The sequence below is a fragment of the Anabas testudineus genome, chromosome 19 (assembly GCF_900324465.2).
Source record: "Anabas testudineus chromosome 19, fAnaTes1.2, whole genome shotgun sequence".
NCBI lineage: Eukaryota > Metazoa > Chordata > Actinopteri > Anabantiformes > Anabantidae > Anabas > Anabas testudineus.
This window is the reverse complement of record NC_046628.1, coordinates 5,987,243-6,005,131: the sequence shown is the minus strand read 5'-3', so window position 1 is coordinate 6,005,131 and position 17,889 is coordinate 5,987,243. Positions and strand designations below refer to the sequence as shown.

The following is a 17,889-nucleotide window of genomic DNA, read 5'->3' as shown; positions in this document are numbered from 1 at the left end:
TGTCATGTTAATGTTTAACTGGTGTCAACTTTTGGACATTTTATTTTGAAATAACAGCTACACAAATACAATAATACAATACACTTAATATTTTATTTATTCATAATGGAAAAATTTGTTTTTTAAAAACATCTAATTACATTCACACATATGCAAAGTATATTTGCATTATATCAGTTCATTTTGTATTTAATATCATACTAATTTTAACTTGGACTGGAAATTGATAACTCGGAGGAAAATTCAGATGGCATAGTTCAGTCTGCGCCAACTTTCACCCATCTTTATAATAATAATAATGATAATAATGCAAAGATACTTTAAAAGTAAAAAAAAGAATTCAAAATCCCTTATTTACATGTTGGGCAGTATCATGTGTGTTTGGTTTTCTGCACAGAAGCTGAAACATCAGCAACATTGTGTAGAAAGTCATACAACAACTTAGCATTGTTAGCATTCCCGAGTATTTCTGTTAGCTTATCTTGGCTGAGTTTGACTAAATCTGCCAGGCTGTCTGCATTTCTTATAAGAGCTCTGTAGTTTTTTGTATTGACCCCAGGCATTTTTATCAGAAAGTCATAAGGTCCAGGGTTGTAGAGGTCTGCTGATTCAGCCACCATGTCTGACTCAGCTGTGACTGCCTGAGCTGCTGCAGCATCGGGTTCAGGGCGGCCTTGCTTCAGCTCCAGGAAGAGCTCAGCGGTGGCATGTGGGGAGGGGCACCAGAGTATACGCAGCCGAGGGAAATGCAACGTGAGTAGGGTAAGTTTTGAAGAAATGTCATTCGATGATATCTCATTACGGAAATCTGACCGACCCATTAAAGAAAACGGTTTAGCTGGGTCAAACTCAATGAGCAGCACTGGTTTCCTGTAGTAGCGGGTCATGGAGAGGCACTGGGTGTAGAGCCGGCCACTTTGCAACGAGCCAATTAAATCACTGACACTTTTGCGCTCCACACAGGTTTCTGGGGTCAAGATGTAGTCACCAACTTCTAGGGTGATGGGCTCAAGGTCCAATCCACGACGATGCAGCAAGGAGGGCAGTTCACAGCGGAACTCACGCATGTCCACAATGACTCGTGAGGGCTCTTTGGGTTGTTCCTGGCCTCCTGGTTGTCAGACAGGAGTGAAAAGTGAAATATACCATAATGACACACTTAATCAAGAAAACTGTTTCAAAGATTTAAAAAATACACAAGACACTTGCCTGCTTTGCGGGTGTTGGTGGTGGCATTGGCAGGCTCTAAATTTCTAGCGAGGTCCAGGTTGGTGTCTTCTCGACCTTCCCTCTCCTCAGGGATAACCATAGTAGCTTTTTCCCTATAGTAATACACACAAGAACCAATGAGAAGCCCAACAAACTCAAATGAACAAATACTGCAATAGGTATTTGAAGGTAAAGGTAGTTCTGACCTGATGAGGTGTTCAAAGGCTTTCTTTTCCTTAGACAGCGCTGTGAGGTACTTCTGTTCTTCTGTCGAGCCTCCATAGATGAGGAAATATACCCTGAGTGGCTTTCCAGGACGGAGAGATTTGTAAATCTCAAGTTGGCGAACAAAACTCAGTTCAGCATCATATAACACCACAAAACTGGGTTCCACTTCGTGCAGCACACGTGTCAGGCTGTGGGGGTCAGTACAGCCTTTCAGAGGGTGGATGACAGTCAGCGGCTCCTTTAGGACACCATAATAGGCATCAGAGGACAAATCCAACTTTAACTGTTCTTCCTCGCCTTCATCCTCCTCCACCAGTTCATCCTCGTCTCCACTGCTCCCCTTTACTGCCGCCTCATCTGTCTCCTCTTTCCCCATCATCTGAGTCAGGGTCAGAGAGGCTCTGCTTTTACTTTTTGTCAACTTGGTGTTTTTTTTCTGCACGGGTTCCTTTCCCTTGGTGTCTTTTTTGTTCCAGGCTTTGCCCTTTTTGGGTGCATCAAGTTCAAAGGCAGCAGCTGCAGCAGAGTCCCGTTTACCAATTGTGCGGGAATATAGTCGGTTGAGCAGCCACTCCGAGCCATGCCTGATGTACTGCTGCAGCTGGGCACAAGTCCGGTCGTCACTGGCACAGATCAAAACGCGACCTGGAGGTGATATGACAGTTAATAAACATGTGCATATTTGAAAATATATAATTAGATTTTTCAGACGGGTATTGTAATTTAAATTGCAATTAATAATTCAATTAGACCTGTATTTGTAGTCTGCTTTAATAAACATTTGTATTATAAGTATTATAAAAAATGTATTAATGTAGAGTGGTCTACTCCTCCTTTTTCTATTTTATCCATCCCTAGATAAAAATGTATTCCATTTACTGCCCTGTTGTTAATTCATCAGAAATAGCTTGACTGTGTTTACTGCAATTATACTTTGTATGGGTGTTGTGTGTATGCTGTAGTCTACAAAACAAGTATTAAAGTAGGACACTCAGCCCACTCTAGGGGAAGCTTTGTGTCATGTCAGCTGTTTTTTGGCTGATTCTAAATTTAAAATACAACCCAACAGGATTTCCTCTACCTATGTGCTAGTATTACACTAGTGCTATGTAAAAGATTTTTACAATCCTTTAACAGCTGTGAGCGCAAACCTGGTTCAAGTTGAGAGCTCTTGTTCTCCTTCTCAATTTCGTGTAGAACCTCAGTCAGAACCTCCCATTTTGGGCTGTTCTCCAACACCAATTCCCGCTTCACCTCTGAAACACACACACACACACACAAACACACACAGTCTTGGTATTTCAACAAAACTGTACATATATAAGAAGAAAACACAACTGATATCTGAGGAATAAATTGTCAGAAGTCTGTTCATTGGTCAGTTACCCGAGGCAGAGGATGACTTCGGTTTCTCTGCCTCTGCTCCTACTCTGAGTTTCTTCTTGCTCTCAGGGATGCGATACACTCTGCTCCTGGCATTCACAAACATGGAGGTGCTGGAATCCAGGAACAGCCACCCTGATAATTGCACATGTAATCAAAAAACAAAAAGGGCCAAATAAGATAGATTGCAAAATATTAAGCCCAGTGCTTTACCTAAAGTTAAAACTCCTGAGAAAGGTCCATGTAGTTTACCTGAATTAGAGCCAAAGATCTTTTGGCTGGAGCGCAGTGACTCAAGCAGATTGAGAAAGGTGACACAGTCATACTGGGTGAGGTAGAGCAGCAGAACCCTTAGGACCTTAAGGTCCTGGACAAGGGCCTTGGTCTTTGCTCCCAGCTGGTGCCAAAGGGGGTCAAGGTAGTGACGGATGGTCTAGATAAAGTAAGACATCAAATGTAACAGAGATCAACCATTCATAAATCTTCTGCATTAAGAAAAATAAACCTCTGGGATATTGATCTGGTCAGTTAAGTAGCAGAGGAGGTTGAAAAGGCAACTCTCCCATGATGGCACATCATTACGTGCCGTTGCCACAAGGTTTGATGTGTCTCCCAGCACAGTCTCAAGAGCAAAGAGGAGATTCCAGGAGACAGGCCATAGAAGGTCCTTAACCCATCAGCAGGACCAGTACCTGCTCCTTTGTTCAGGGAGGAACAAAATGAGCACTGCCAGACCCCTACAAAAAGGCCTCCAGCAGTCCACTAGTGTGAACATTTGTAACAAACAATCAGAAACAGATTTTTTGAGGGTGGCCTGGGATCCCGATGTGCTCTAGAGGGCCCTGTGTTCACGGCCAGGCACCGTAGAGCTCAATTGGCAATAGCCATAGGACATCAGAATTAGCAGGTCTGCCACTGTTGCTCTGTGCTTTTCACAGATGACAGCAGGTTCATCATGAGTACAGATTCCTGTATCGTTCAACATGATTTGTTTAGTGGTGGGTCAGTGATGGTCTGGGGAGGCACTAATACCACTGACTGGGCCCCATGCTTGCCTGACCTAAATCCATAAGAACACCTCTGGGACATTATGTTTCAGTCCATTTCAGCAAAATGGATTAACCTGTCGTATGATTTCCTCACTTTAAATTTTCTGGGTGTCATTAAATTTAGCCATCTGTAGGTTGATCATTTTCCATCAAACCATGTGGCTTCCTTTCTTTCCTAACACATTACCCAGTCCATATCAGTTTAGATATCCAGAATATAATTTTACCCATTGAGATCAGATGTGTTTTGGAAGTGTTCCTATAATTTTTTCAGTAGTGCATTATGCCTTCCCATTTTTTATTACTATGAAACATTTTAATCAAAAAGGTTCTCTAAGCTGGAAATACTTTAATAAGTCACACAAGAGTTGCACAGTAGCTGACCTTTTCAAAAGCATTGCCTAGTGTGTTCTCTAGGGAGAGGTCCTCTGCCTCTAGGGTGGGGTTGTAGCGTTTCAGCTCCTTCAGACAGGCACTCATAATGTCCAGGATGGAGCCCTGGATGGCCCTCATAGTCGGTGTTAATGACACATGGAGCTCCACCACTTCTGGCTTGTGCCTATCCAGTGCTGTGTTCACCGACACTTGGAATCTGTTGAATAAAACACCAACAGAACAATGGTAAACAGGAAGGAGAGACACATACAGTTATTATTGAAGTACAACTATATTTCTCTTCCTGGTAGGACATGTCAAAATGTCTTCTGTAAATGCAGACCCTTTGCAATTCATCTTACCGAGGCCACAAGTAGAGCTTCTTGACAAAGAGGTTCCTCATCACGCGTTCCACTTGGCAGAAGCCTGAAGAGAAAGCTGTAGCCTTGTCAGTGAAGGCCTTAATAAAGCCTGTCTTGTTCTTCTGTCTGAACAGACGAAGGATGAAGGCCTCCTGGCATGACTCAATTATTTTATGGGCACGATACACCAGGATGCCTGATGGGTTGGTATTTAAAATTAAAAAAAAAAAAGAGGTTAATACAATAGTGTAATACAATAAATAGTATAAAAGTTGGGATTTTTTTATTATGGCTCTCAGTTTTGCCAGGATCAGGCAGTCCTCTGACCTGATATGAGATGAGCAGGGATGCGGTCGGTGAGGAAATCAACCACCAGGATCCTGCTGGTGACAAACAGCACTCCTCCCTCAGTGTAGACATTATAACGCTCTGTGCTCTGGACATCACTGGTCACCGTCCGGGGCAGGTGGCTCACACCCTCCACTCGCAACTGCTCAGTGAAATACTCCTGAGAGGGGAGGAGAAGTATTTTTCTAAATACATACATAGGAATATACTGCACATATATTTGAATAGTCCGCGATGCACTAAAATCTTATATTACAAATAACACTTCACACAAAAAGAAGCTTAAACACTGCTGTCCAAAATAAACGAGTAAAATCTTGCTAACTAACTTATATGGTCCCGACCTGTTCGGGTGTAGTTGTGTTGAGCAGAAGAACCAGGCTCCCCTGTTCCGAGTAAACCCGCATGAACTGAAGCAGAATCCGGTCTATCCCCATCCCCTCCGCCGCCACCAGCAGCCCGTCACAGCCGAACAGAGACAAGAACATCTCGGTCTCAAACTCCAGCAGCGGCCCCGCCATGTTGGAGCCTCTACAATAACCTTCTGGACACGAAACTCACCGGGTTTTCTCTCACATCTCTCACATCTGTGCAATGTTTTGAAATTGCACATCCGGTCATGTGGCGCTAAAAAACAAACGAGGGCGCGGGGGTGAGTGTTACGTTCAAGACAAACAGCGCCACCTACAGCCCTGGAGGGTGGAACTGCACACAGCCACATGTACCGTACGTGGGCTGCAAGTATTTGTAGTGTGTGTGTTTGTGTTAAGAAATGCACACTCACTTTATGACTTTATAAACATCTCCTTTTCACATTTTCATCAAATATGCAAAAGCACTTCCCTCTTGCTATGAACAACAGTATGTGAATGCATCAGTTATGACCAGAGTCTGATCTCAGTGTGTGTTGAAACAGAATGATAATATAATAAAGATAATGTCACCGTGTCACTTTGCTCTGGTAAACTAAACTGTCAGCAATAACACCAGGAAAAAAAAACCTTGAGTAGACATTAAGATGTTTTCTAGCACAGAACATTACATTTAAAGTTAGTTTATATTATATGTATTTATGTGATGAATAGAATAGAATAGAATAGAATAGGAATACACTGTCGAACAATGTAATGGGCTGATAAATACAGGGTACAGAGCCAATAGCTGTTTTAGTAACAGTATTAAAGTGTTTTCAGGTGGATTATTCCTGTAATGCACTGACAGGCACAGAGCTGTAATGTGCTTGTGCAACAAAGCCTGCCAGCTGGGCTTTGTAATGCTGGCTGTTGTGTCAGCCCACATTTCTGTGCCATAAGAGAGGAGGCTGAGAGCACAGGAATACGTGTGAGCTCATGAATGACAGCAGAGGTGCAGGGATGGTGGTCCCCCACCACCCTCGACACAGCTCGAGGTTCTGTTACACAAAGGCACAGACATGACTCATCACAGTTTGGAGACATCAGGCTTGAATTTAGCCACTTTGATGTTTACATCTGTCACTCAACCACTTTGATGTGCTCACTCTGTGTGGAGACGTATTATATAAAACAACACATGGACCCCTGAGTAGGACTGATTATGAGTTATGTGGACAATACTTGTTTTCTTTTTTCTCTCTGTTCTACTTTACAAAGTTAGTTAAACTTACCCTTGAAATGACACATAGCTGTGTGTGTGTGTGTGTGTGTGTGTGTGTGTGTGTGTGTGTGTGTGCGTGTGCGTGCGTGTGTGTGTGTCAATTTGTTCTGTCAGGAAAACTAATTTCTTTTAATATCCTGAGTTTGAATAAATGAGGGGTGAAGGACTGTTACCGAAATTAAGAATCAGGTAAGCATCTTAATTAAAACTCATTTTTCAGTGACTCTTCTCTTCGATCACTAATGAATTTCATGATGACAACAAGTAAGAGCACAGTAATACGGAAAGTTTAATACTACAGAATCCACGTGGAAACACCTGTCCTAATACATTTGTTTACTATACAATTTTATTTATATGAATATTTGACTGTATTTTAATACAATAATTAAACAAGTAATTCGCGACCGTTTTGGCTTATGACCCATTCAAAAATCTGTCTTGTGATTATCTTGTAGTTATGGGGTAGTTTGGGAACTATCTGCAGGGGCTTCAGCTCTTTTCTTTTTATTTCCAATACATTAAGTACATTTAAGACATTTGTGCTTTTAAAGACGGATATTGGATTTTTTATTTTTACTTACATGTAAGGAGAATTATATATTAGTAGAACATCTTATGTCACAGTTTTGGGCTGAGATGTTTCATAACCACATAAAAGCTCCGTGTTCAGGTATCCACATCCACTGCCTCAGAGTTCACTGTAAAATTCCTAATCCAACATTTTTGAGTTTGTGTGATCTGATGCTGACATTTCTCCCAAACTGCAGGGGGGGGGGGGGGTAAGAAGCTGTAGTTGTAGAGCCACAGAGAGAAATTAAAAAAACAGACAACACAGCTGACATCAAAGGTGACCCTGAAGGTAGCAGGAGACACACTCCCTTGACTGAACAGCGCAGCACTACTGGAGAGATTTATAAGTGCCTTCAACAGCAACTGAGAACGTGAATTGCAAGTGAAAGCTGAAGAAGTCACAGCATGACAATGAAAAGTGTTGCACAGTTTTAAAGGGCTGCATGACGTTGCCTAGAAATATAAGCTTAGAAGGGACAATATTAGGATTTTCAGTCAAGTGTAAAACATAAAAGCTGCAGGAAAGGTTACACAGGACACATGGTAAAACTCTTGCATCACCTTTTTAGCAGCCTTGTATTTAACTTATTTTGGCCAATTGTTCACGACAACAAGACAGAATGCCTCTGACGACTTGCTCTTTTGAAGAAACTAAATATAATAGAAAGATCTGCCATGACTGAGTAAAAATGTTGGACAACTGAGCACCCAGACACCCTGAGGATTAAAGTAATGCACTGACCTGCGCAAGCCTACAGAGAGCAGTGGAGCGCTTTATTTTGAAAACTCAAACGTCTTCTAACACAAGTCTACCTCTGGGGTGATCCGTGTGTGAGTACGTTCATGTCTGTCCAGCCTCTTCTGTTCAGGGAGACAATCGGCAGGTAATGTAAAGATAAAAACACAAGGCAGGCGTTTGGGATTGAGCGATAACACATTAGAGCTGGTGAGACACAGTGACTTTATTCTGATCTTATTACATTTTTACGAGTCATGAAATTGAATCAAATCATCTATAAATGTGCCTGGAGAAAGCAGAGTGGCTGCACGTTGGTTGGCGCATGTGAAGAAATGTGGCAATAACTGTTCATTTGCTTCCCTTTGCACCGAGTTGAATAGTGAAACGGTTTGGCAGTCGATGCGTCCTGGTCTCATGGGCGGTGGGACACCACTGTAGACGAGAGAAGAACAGCTTGAAATGGATGGCAAGCTGGAGGATAAAATAAGAGATGAGATATTTAACACTGCCTGACTGCAGCGTAGAAAGGAGACGTGAGAGAGAGAGAGAGAAGAGAAAACAGCTGAAGGGCTGATACATCCCTCCAGCCCTCATTAGGAGAAGAGAAGCAGCAGGGTTTTGTTGTAAATGGACGGCTAAGCCTGGGAGCAAAGTAGGCTCTAAGGGCCAAACACGGAGACTCTGGAGGTTAACACACACATTTTGAAGAGAAACTTGAGAGCTGTGCTTGTTTCCTTCTCTGCTGAGAGCTGCAAAAGATGAGAAGACTGATTGTACAGTGAAAATTAACATAGAGCCAGCAGACCGTTAGGTTAACTGGGCAAAGCGTTGACACAGTTTCCAAGTCATACCAAACTAAGGTGGTGCAATCTGTATAAATGGGAAGAAACACCACCTCACCTGAGGTATGCCGAGCTCCAGTGGCGCAATCGGTCAGCGCGCGGTACTTATAAGACAGTAACCTGCAGAGTGATGCCGAGGTTGTGAGTTCGAGCCTCACCTGGAGCAGCTGAGTTTTACCCTGCTGGGTGACTAAGAATACCTCGTTTAAGATATAGTAGATGTCACTTTGGATAAAAGCATCAGCCAAAGGTCGTGACCCAATAGCTACAGCACATAGAGGGAAAAAGCTCTGTTTCTGTAACATGTTTCCTCTTGTTTGGTGCAGATTTCTGGAAATCAACTATAAAATATGGAAATAATAACCCCCATCCAGTCCTGCAGAACAATAGCTTCCAAAATCACGTCAGCTGTACCTGTTGCTGTTATAAATGTCCATAATTACAGTGCAGTTAGACTCTTAGTTTGCTCAAGTTGAACCAACTCACCCAGGGTCCATTTCTGAGAACAACGACTCACTGAAAGGTTTTTTTTTAGCAGTCACGAGTACCGAAAATGGTACAAGCTGAACTGCGTTTCAGTGGAAATAAAAGTACTCCAGCAGCACAGAAGATGGCTGCTGCGGGCACGACACGTATAGCATTTCACGCAGTCATGACCCTTTTCACTCCCGAACCTGAAGCGGAATGTGACTAAAGATTATGGTGCTTCGAGGTGGCAGAGTGGTGCCGCTGCATGTTCACAAATTGAGATTATTACAGAACACCCTCGCTGCACTGAAATATAGATGAGGGAGAGGAGCACTTTGGTACTCAGAGCTGGGTCAAGCAGCCCCTGTAATGCTCAACCATAATGACACACACACACACACACACACACAGACAGACAAGTCATTTCTTTGTTTACGTAATGGTGGGAGCTGATTACCAAAAGCAAAGACCTACGTTTTTGCCGAGGTGCAATTTGCATATATCATCAGAGACAGAGCAGGGGAATTAACATTATAGCAGAGAGGGAAGTCGCACTCCCTCATGGTCAAACACAGCTTGCAAAAAGAAGCAGAAGAAACGAGATGTGCAACTGTGCAACTTTTATAACAGGCGTGAATTAGGCTTCACATCTGCTTTTGTAAATCAACGGACAACAGATGCCGGTAAAGGGGAGGGGAGTGTGGCTTTAGTGAGAAAAAAGGTGAGAAAATGGGATCAGAGGGGGAGGAGAAGACAATAACAGGAAGTGAAGCAGTGAGACACAACAACGAGGCAGACGAACAAATCGCTCTCGCCTGTGATGTTTGGTGAACTTGCAGAATGGCCAGCTGAATAATTCAGGGACACTGGCAGACTGGAGGTTTGGATGATGGTGTCAGTAGGTGACATGACACACACTTTACACGCTGGAGTGGGTGCCAGCGGGGATGGCTTCTGCATGTGTGTTTTTTCTGTGTGTGTGTTTGTGTGTGTGTGTATGTGTGTGTGTGTGTGTGTGTGAGAGAGAGAGAGAGAGAGGGAGAGACAATGGGAGGAACACATGAGGCTTGTTGGAGAGAGTATGAGACAAAGATACAGGGAGGAGGAGGGATTGTTAGTCTGTGAGATTCAGGACCACACTGCAGAGGGACTCACATGCAGAGTTTTCAGCACCCATTAGCATATTTCCCTCGGCGTCTCTCGTGAGCAATCACGGGAGACATGCGATGGTTTTCATGGGACATGTTCCCCCAGCGCGAGCTACAGCATCACGGCTTTCTGTTTGATGTTGCAGCCACACACTTCCCTTTGTCTATAAACCAATAAATCCTACATCCCGACAGATCGCAGGCCAGTTGTACACCTGGAATCTACACAGCTGCACTCCGCGGAGGAACAACAGGGAACCAGAGAGGGAAAGCAGAGATCAAGGCAGCTCAAAGACTGATTTGATCTCTACCAGCGATGTCCTGGAGAGACAAACCTCCAGTGTCTGTGACGGGGAGGAGGGTTGGGTGTGGATGATGTTGAGGGGGTGCTTGTGTTTAATGTGTTCAAACCTTGGTTTACATGTTTATGTTTTCACATCACAGATTGGCGGATTGACCCTGAGTCTGCACCACCTAAAGCTGCATCGTGTTTTGGATTTTTTGTCAACGTATGTTGTATTTTATGAACTTTAATAACGACATGAATAAGATGAAGCACTTTCCATTTTATGCGCTGCCTGTTTCAGACATCAGCACTGCCTAAAACCGAAGATATGCAAGGCAGCAGATATTAAATCACTGTTTTCAGCGTCTCAACAGATATGTATTATTAAGCCATGCGATACACTCACACACACTTTGCCTAATTAGACCTCTCATTAGGACTGTGGGGGGACACTACAGATTGATCTCCCTCACTACCTGATTAATGTAATTATGGCAGACCTTTTTCAGGAAAGACTTTTTGACATATAAAACTGAAGCTGGAAAAGCCAAAGTCATAATAAATATGAATGGATGAATATTATTAGTTCCACCTGTGAGGTGTGATCAGCTGATCAGCCTTTGTCTTTGACGTTGGAGCCCCAAACAAGACGAGACAACGGGCAAAAGTTCACTTACAAAACGTCAGGGGTACAGAAAGAACAGTGAAAGGTTAGCGAGTGTGTGTGTGCAGCAAATACTGCTTCACATACACAAAGAAACACACATGGGTCCTCATAAGAGCCAGATAGCTGTCAAGCGGCTGATGCACTAAATCAAAGGCAAAGGAGGATTTCAAACATTAGCATTCCTCTGTAATTCCTCATAATCCAAACACTAACATAACAGTAAGGAAGTTCAATCTAATTGAGAAGGGGATGAAAGCCATGGATATCCTGTGTGGGAAAAGATATCTGGATTAATTAATATTGTTGTGGTAGTGTTTGGGAGCCGTGGTACAGCTATTTGTGCCTTTTGTAATGGTCTTAAGTGTGTGTTTGTGCATTTGACAGTACGTGGTAAGGTAATTGTTGCTGCATTATATCCCACAGTTTTCACTGTCAAAACAAGTGTTTTATTGGATTTTCCTATTTCAGTTACTTTTTGCTACCAATTTTTTGGAACTCGGTTAAATATATGTGTGGATTAAAATGTAAGGTTTCATGCTAAAGGCATGCAATGAGAGGCTGAAGCACATAGAGGGGGTTTCTGGAGGCAAGACCTTTAATGCATTAACCACATGTGAGTGTTTATTGTATCCCTGTGAGCATCTGACTGTACTTGCATCCATGTGAATAATGGGAGCGGAAACAGAAACAGTTTTTTTTAAATGAGAGAACCAGATGTATCAGCCACTGGGCATCTCTCACAGAACTCAATAGGCCCTGTGGTTTTCATCCTGCATCCGGTTGCCCTTGATACGTGCAGACGCAGCAAGTCACACCTAAAACCCACCCTGTAAAATGTTGGTAAATCAGCACTCAGGTAACATCTCGGCGAAGTGGAACGTGAGAGAACCACAGCAACACAAATATAATCCAAGAACTTTTTTGAATTTGCAGCATTTCACTCACTCACACAGGAAAAGTGACAGAATCTACAGTGATAAGTGAAAGAAAGCGAGCTTCAGAGAGCGCTCACCTTCTCACCTTCACACACTTGGCTGCTGGCTTTTGTGAAACGGGGCGTGAATGTAAAACTGTCACTTTAGGAAAGTTACATTTTTGACGCTAGAAAGAAAATCACAATATTTGGCACTTTTGGATTGAGCTTCACATTAAGCACATTAGGCTTTTTTCTTCCTCCTTCTCAGAATATTATGGTGATTGTTGCCTCACCTCACATTGTCTCTGCCCTGGAGGCGCTCGCAGCAATGCGCAGCACGTCGGCGCCCGTCAGTTTAGTGTGTTGTTAGCGTGCATCTCGGGTGCTAATGTTCCCTCACAGTTTATTGCTTGGTGAAATGGCTCCATTAGTGTCGAAACCCACAGTAATGGCATGCAGATGGGCCGTCATGTGCTAAAGCAAGCTAAGAATTGTGTGAAGTAACATTCATAGAAAAGCAAAATTTAGTCTTTACCCGACTTTATACTGTGTGTGTGTGTGTGTGTGTGTGTGTGTATGCATGAGGAGAATGTGTCGTGCATTTGCCAGCATCTGGATGGTTGCATCAGTGTGTGGATATATACGCATATGGATGGTGGAGAAAATAACTGAGTGTGTTCATGTGTGTGTGTGTGTGTGTGTGCGCGCTCGGGGAATAGGAGGCGGTTGACTTCTATTCAGCTGTTACACTGTGCTGCTCTTTGGGAGTCTGATAGAAACAATGCAGCAGTGAGGGAAAAGTCTAGTGATGACGGTGGGGAACGGCCGCTGTGCCACACTACAAAGTGCCCTGTTGAGTTAAAGAAATCTGAAGTTAGTTTAGGTGCTGGCCCGCGGGAACACTAAACTAAATCTGGGTCTCATGTGACAGCTTGATGCAACATTTCTTCTGGGACTAACAAACAAATAACCATGTGATCTTAGCTTAATATATTCTGGCTTGAAGAACAACAAAGACAATATTGCCATATCTGTCCCATTTTTTTGGGAAAAGCGTTGCTCTTTACTTTTATTGCATCATTTAATAAAAAGAAACTTCATAGCGCCTCGTTGAGTGGTGAATAAAACACCAAGCATACGCTGATATATGTTTTCACAATGTCTCCTAAATAACCTCCAGGATTTCTGTTAAGCAGAGCTGTAAATAGTGATTTAACTGCCATTACCTTTGGAGAGCAATATATATGTAAGTACATATAAGACTAAAAATCTATACAGCCTTGCTGTGAGGCTGTAGTTAGCCACAGCGGTGCTGCAAACTAGTGTGCCGCTGTTTAGTGAATATCACGTTGAGCGATGGTTGCTGGTGAAGGGACCGAGAGAATAAAACTGAGTATGGAGCTGTCAGACAGGAGGAGAGGAGAGAAGGCCAACGAGGAGGCTCAAGGACATGGTGAAGGACGACATGCGACAGGTTGGCGTGACAGAGGAAGGTGCAGAGTAAGATGGAGACGAATGAAATTCTAGTGAATGTTTCTCAGTTTGGGAAACCATCCAGCAGTTTACATTAATACCTTGTGGTTCCACCATCCCTCTTCACAAACATGAGCTTTTGTTTGTGCACAGACGCGCGCGCTGTGCTGTGTAGCTGGGCGGGCACAGGTGCTCCCTGTTGTCCTCCTCGAACCACTCCTGTCTCTCTCCGCCTCTCATCCACTACATTCACATCCTGCGGCATTCGGCCATATTTAGTCAGCAGGTGGCCAGTCGGTGGGGAGGTTGTGTTCAATGTCCAAACAAACTGTTGAAAACAATCTTCCATCTTCACTTTGAGAGAGTGGGAGTCCAGTTGGTGGTGGTGTGAAGAACAGTATTGTGGGTAAATGTCACAGAGAGCCTTCTGTTCCATATCTGACTAAGTGAACAAAAAAATAAATAAAACAAAAATCCTCAGGCAAATCCACCAGAGCGAGAGAACAACAATAGTCATGCTACTCTGCAGCACAATCTCTGTCAGTGTAACAGAGATTGTGACACACAAACACTGTGCAACTGTAAAATGTATAAAAAATAATAAATAAAAGATGTAGCCACCGAAAATGTTCATTTTGAGAAAGTTGAAGAACTAGAATTAACTTAGTTGGAGGCTGATTGACAGCTGCTTGTAAATATGATGCAGGCATATAGTTGAAATAGTTGATGTAGGTAATAAAGGTGTGAAAATGCAGTGAATATTACCCATAACAAAGTGATGTACACATATTTATGTGAAAAAAAAAAGATTGTTAACGGCCCTAATGCAACAGTTGGGCTACATCTGTGACCAGTACCAACCTGTAGCATTAAATAAAGTTAATCATTCACATTTCTGACCCCACTGAATGCTAGAATCATCAAAACATGCTCCAGCTCGGCGAGCGAGTCAGGAGATCTCATCCCCCCCCCCCCCCCGCCAGCTCTCCCAGTCTGTCTCGCTGGCTGCAGGCCCAGAGGGCAGGGCGCAGGGATGGATGGGCCTGTCGCCGGCTCTCTCTGCTGACCAGATGGCTCGCTCTGTCAGCGGGCCCCGCGCCAGGAGGGGCGGCACCCTGACGTCAGGAAATGATTGGATACGCCAACTTTCATTTGCATCCCCCTCCCCCCCCAACACCAACACCTGTGGACTGTGTGGAGAAATGAAGGCGGGGTGGTGCTGGAGAATGGCCTAGCGTGTGTGTGTTTGCGTGTGCAAGTGTGTGTGAGAGCTGATCTAACTTTTACGCTTGTAGCATGGAAAATAATTTGTAATTTGTTTAAGCAGTTTAAAGCTGCTAAAAACCTATATATTTTTTTATAACAACACTGGATCAATTAATTATGTATGATGTATAACAGTGAAAAGCCATACGTGATGCATTTTATCAACATATGGTCACCTTTACTGGGTTTATTATAAGATAGACATTGAAGTATCCAAGGATGGATACAGCGGTATGAAATGTAAGAAACGTAAATACTGGAGATCTGCACGTGCTACATATAGTATGTACGACAACAAAGTGGTCAGTGCTGCTTCCTGTTCTGTAACTGAAAGCTGCAGAACAGCTCATCTTTCTCACGAGGTCGCTCCTTTTAACCGTGACGACAGAGCAAACCTCAGGTGCTGAAGACCAACACGGTCCGCTGGGGCAGGTTTTCATGCTCAAGATGCACGAGAGAAGATTAAAAGTGGAATTAGGTTGAGGGGACCACAAGGAGTTTCATTCAAACAGTTCAGCATTCGTACTTGCTTTTCTGCATGCGTGCTTGGATGTCAGCATCTATTCATTTGTCACATTGGGAACTTTTGTCTTTGCACCATGAGACTCTCACTATTATTCTTCATTCTTTCCAATGTTACTGTTAAAAAAAAAAAGGTGTTTGTGCAATCACGACTTGGATTAATTAAAACCTTTTTAGCAGCTAAACGCGCTGCGTTGAATTCAGGTTTCTCCCTCTGTGCAACACAAACTCTCTCTCTGAGAGCAGAGCGGTCGTGACCAGACGTTTAGGAAACCCTTCCTACTTAAGCCGATCATCATATCACAGAAACATCAGGAATCGTGCCATAACTGCACAAATCCTTTTAGAAAGCAATTTCCAGTTTGGGTATCATTTTTTTTGTTAAAGCTCTCAGCGGTGTCATTGTTTACCACACAAATCTCCCGTTTACTGCGAGGCCTTCTCTAGCATGGAGTAATTTGAGCGAACCAAACAAAAGTGGATTTGAGTCCTCGGGCATTGTATTGCAGAAGATTTTGTGTTGTGAAATTACTTTCTCTATTCCAACAATGGGAACGGGAGTCCATAACTCGTAGACCCTGTAATTTAGCAGCCTCAGCCGTCATTACCTTGAGTTTGAAAACTTTGATGAACCTAACATGAATGGCACCGGGCTCCTTTTTGATATTTGAATGTGTTGTCTCGTCTCCAGTGGGCCTCGCACAAGAATATCTGAGGACCACTTTTGTGATATCTTCTCGGACTCCATTAGAAAGCAACAAACAGTAAGGGCAACATAAAATAAGCTCCTGTTTGTGTCTCTGGTGAGTTACCAAGCTCTCTTCTGAAACGTTAAACATCCCCCTCACGCTATCACGCCGCACACAAGCCTCTCATGTGCGTTCAAAAGCAGCCGACCCATGACCTGAGCCCACATGTGCTTGAAGTGCGCTCTCGTATGAGAAAAACACTGAGGGGAAACATCAGTGTGGTGGATTTTACTCCTCAGCAGTTGATGAAAGTGTTGTGGAGAGACTCGTGTGTGTGTTTGTGTGTGTGTGTGTGTGTGTGTGTGTGCAGGCACTGGAGGACTCTGCGACAAACGCTTCGGATCAATAAACAGGAACTAGCTTTCATCTATCACAGTAAAAGAAATCTCCTGCAGGAGCGGAGCAGAGCAGAGAGCAAAGGCCACATTGGTGACCTGAAGTCCGTCCTGAAAGCTGCCGCTCTGCGAGGACTTCTCTTTTTTTAATATCAACCATTTGCCAGGAATCTGGGCGCATGGATCGGTTCCAGTTTAAGACGTTTGTGTTTGTATTAAATTCATATCAGCAAATGCTGCGTGTTGTGGATCGTGTGTGTTTTTTTAAACTGATCACCCATGTTCTGACCTTACGTCCAGCAGAAGCTAGATTTTACTTTGGAAGTGACGGATACATGTCAGAGTCACCATCGTGCTTTTAGCCAGAACAGAACTGAGGAGGCGTTTTTTTTTTTTTTTTTTTTTTTTTGGAGCCAGAGATGTTTGTCCTTTTTAAAGAGACTCAACACAAACCGTGTCACATGAATACTAAAACAAACTGAGACGAAGCTAAAGTTTGATCAGTTAACGTCAGGGCGACGGTGAAGTAATAAGAAACGGACAGAATCTCTGCAAATAATAGAACAAAAGGGAACTTTGGCAGCACGCTGTCGAGCAGCAATGAGCTCAGACTTTGACACGAGTATAGATGAACATGTTGCTGCTGAACACCTTTGTTGACTCATGTCATCAGTCCGGCGTGAGCAATGTGAAATTTCTCTCTTTATCATAAGTGCTAAAAATGAATGTACAAGAAGTAAGTCTGAGCTTTTTCTAAAACTTAAGTCCACTGTCAGTTAGATTAGGCCAGACTACTCTGTTTGTACAAAAGACGACACTTCAAATCGGCCAGAACACAGTTTAAATACCTTCACAGCAGCTGTGCGCTGCTTTTGTGTGTTAATGGAGTCAGATTTCTCACTTAGGTGATTATTTTTTATTTACGTGACATTTAAAGAGAAAACTAATTGGGAGCATGTTGCTTATTATGAGGCTAAACAAATAGGGCAAAGTGGTTCACAGGATTTTCTTTAATTCCAGTGCCTGTTTAAAAAGCTTACATGTGAACTGAAATGATAATGTGTTAATAACAGAAGTTACCAAGCTATTTGCCCATGTGACTTATCCATCACAAATACATGTCCACACGTAAACCTACGTAAAGAAATACAGCATCAGACCTGGAGCTTATTGTACCCAGCACTGAACACATGAGACAGTATTATGGGTCTCTCTGTTTGTCCTGGTCATGAGTCACAGAGCAACAGGTTTCTACCATTCCAGCTTTTAAAGTACTAAAAAATACAAATACAAATCAAAATAACATACTGAAGTCA

At 43.1% G+C, this 17,889-nt stretch overlaps 1 protein-coding gene and 1 non-coding gene across 2 annotated transcripts; one reads left to right on the top strand and one right to left on the bottom strand.

Annotated features, from left to right (window-relative positions):
* Positions 1-87: 87 nt before the first annotated feature.
* On the bottom strand, positions 88-5,564 carry ercc4 (excision repair cross-complementation group 4). The gene is made up of 10 exons (XM_026352275.1): positions 5,299-5,564; positions 4,934-5,114; positions 4,607-4,802; positions 4,254-4,461; positions 3,073-3,253; positions 2,824-2,955; positions 2,589-2,693; positions 1,416-2,082; positions 1,210-1,322; positions 88-1,111 (listed from the first exon to the last, which is right to left on the bottom strand). Exons 1-10 carry the CDS (start codon positions 5,473-5,475, stop codon positions 372-374), a joined length of 2,700 nt encoding a protein of 899 aa, XP_026208060.1. The 5' UTR covers positions 5,476-5,564; the 3' UTR covers positions 88-371.
* Positions 5,565-8,815: 3,251 nt separating this feature from the next.
* trnai-uau lies at positions 8,816-8,909 on the top strand. Its single transcript has 2 exons — positions 8,816-8,853; positions 8,874-8,909. It is a non-coding gene; the product is annotated as a tRNA-Ile (tRNA).
* Positions 8,910-17,889: the final 8,980 nt, after the last annotated feature.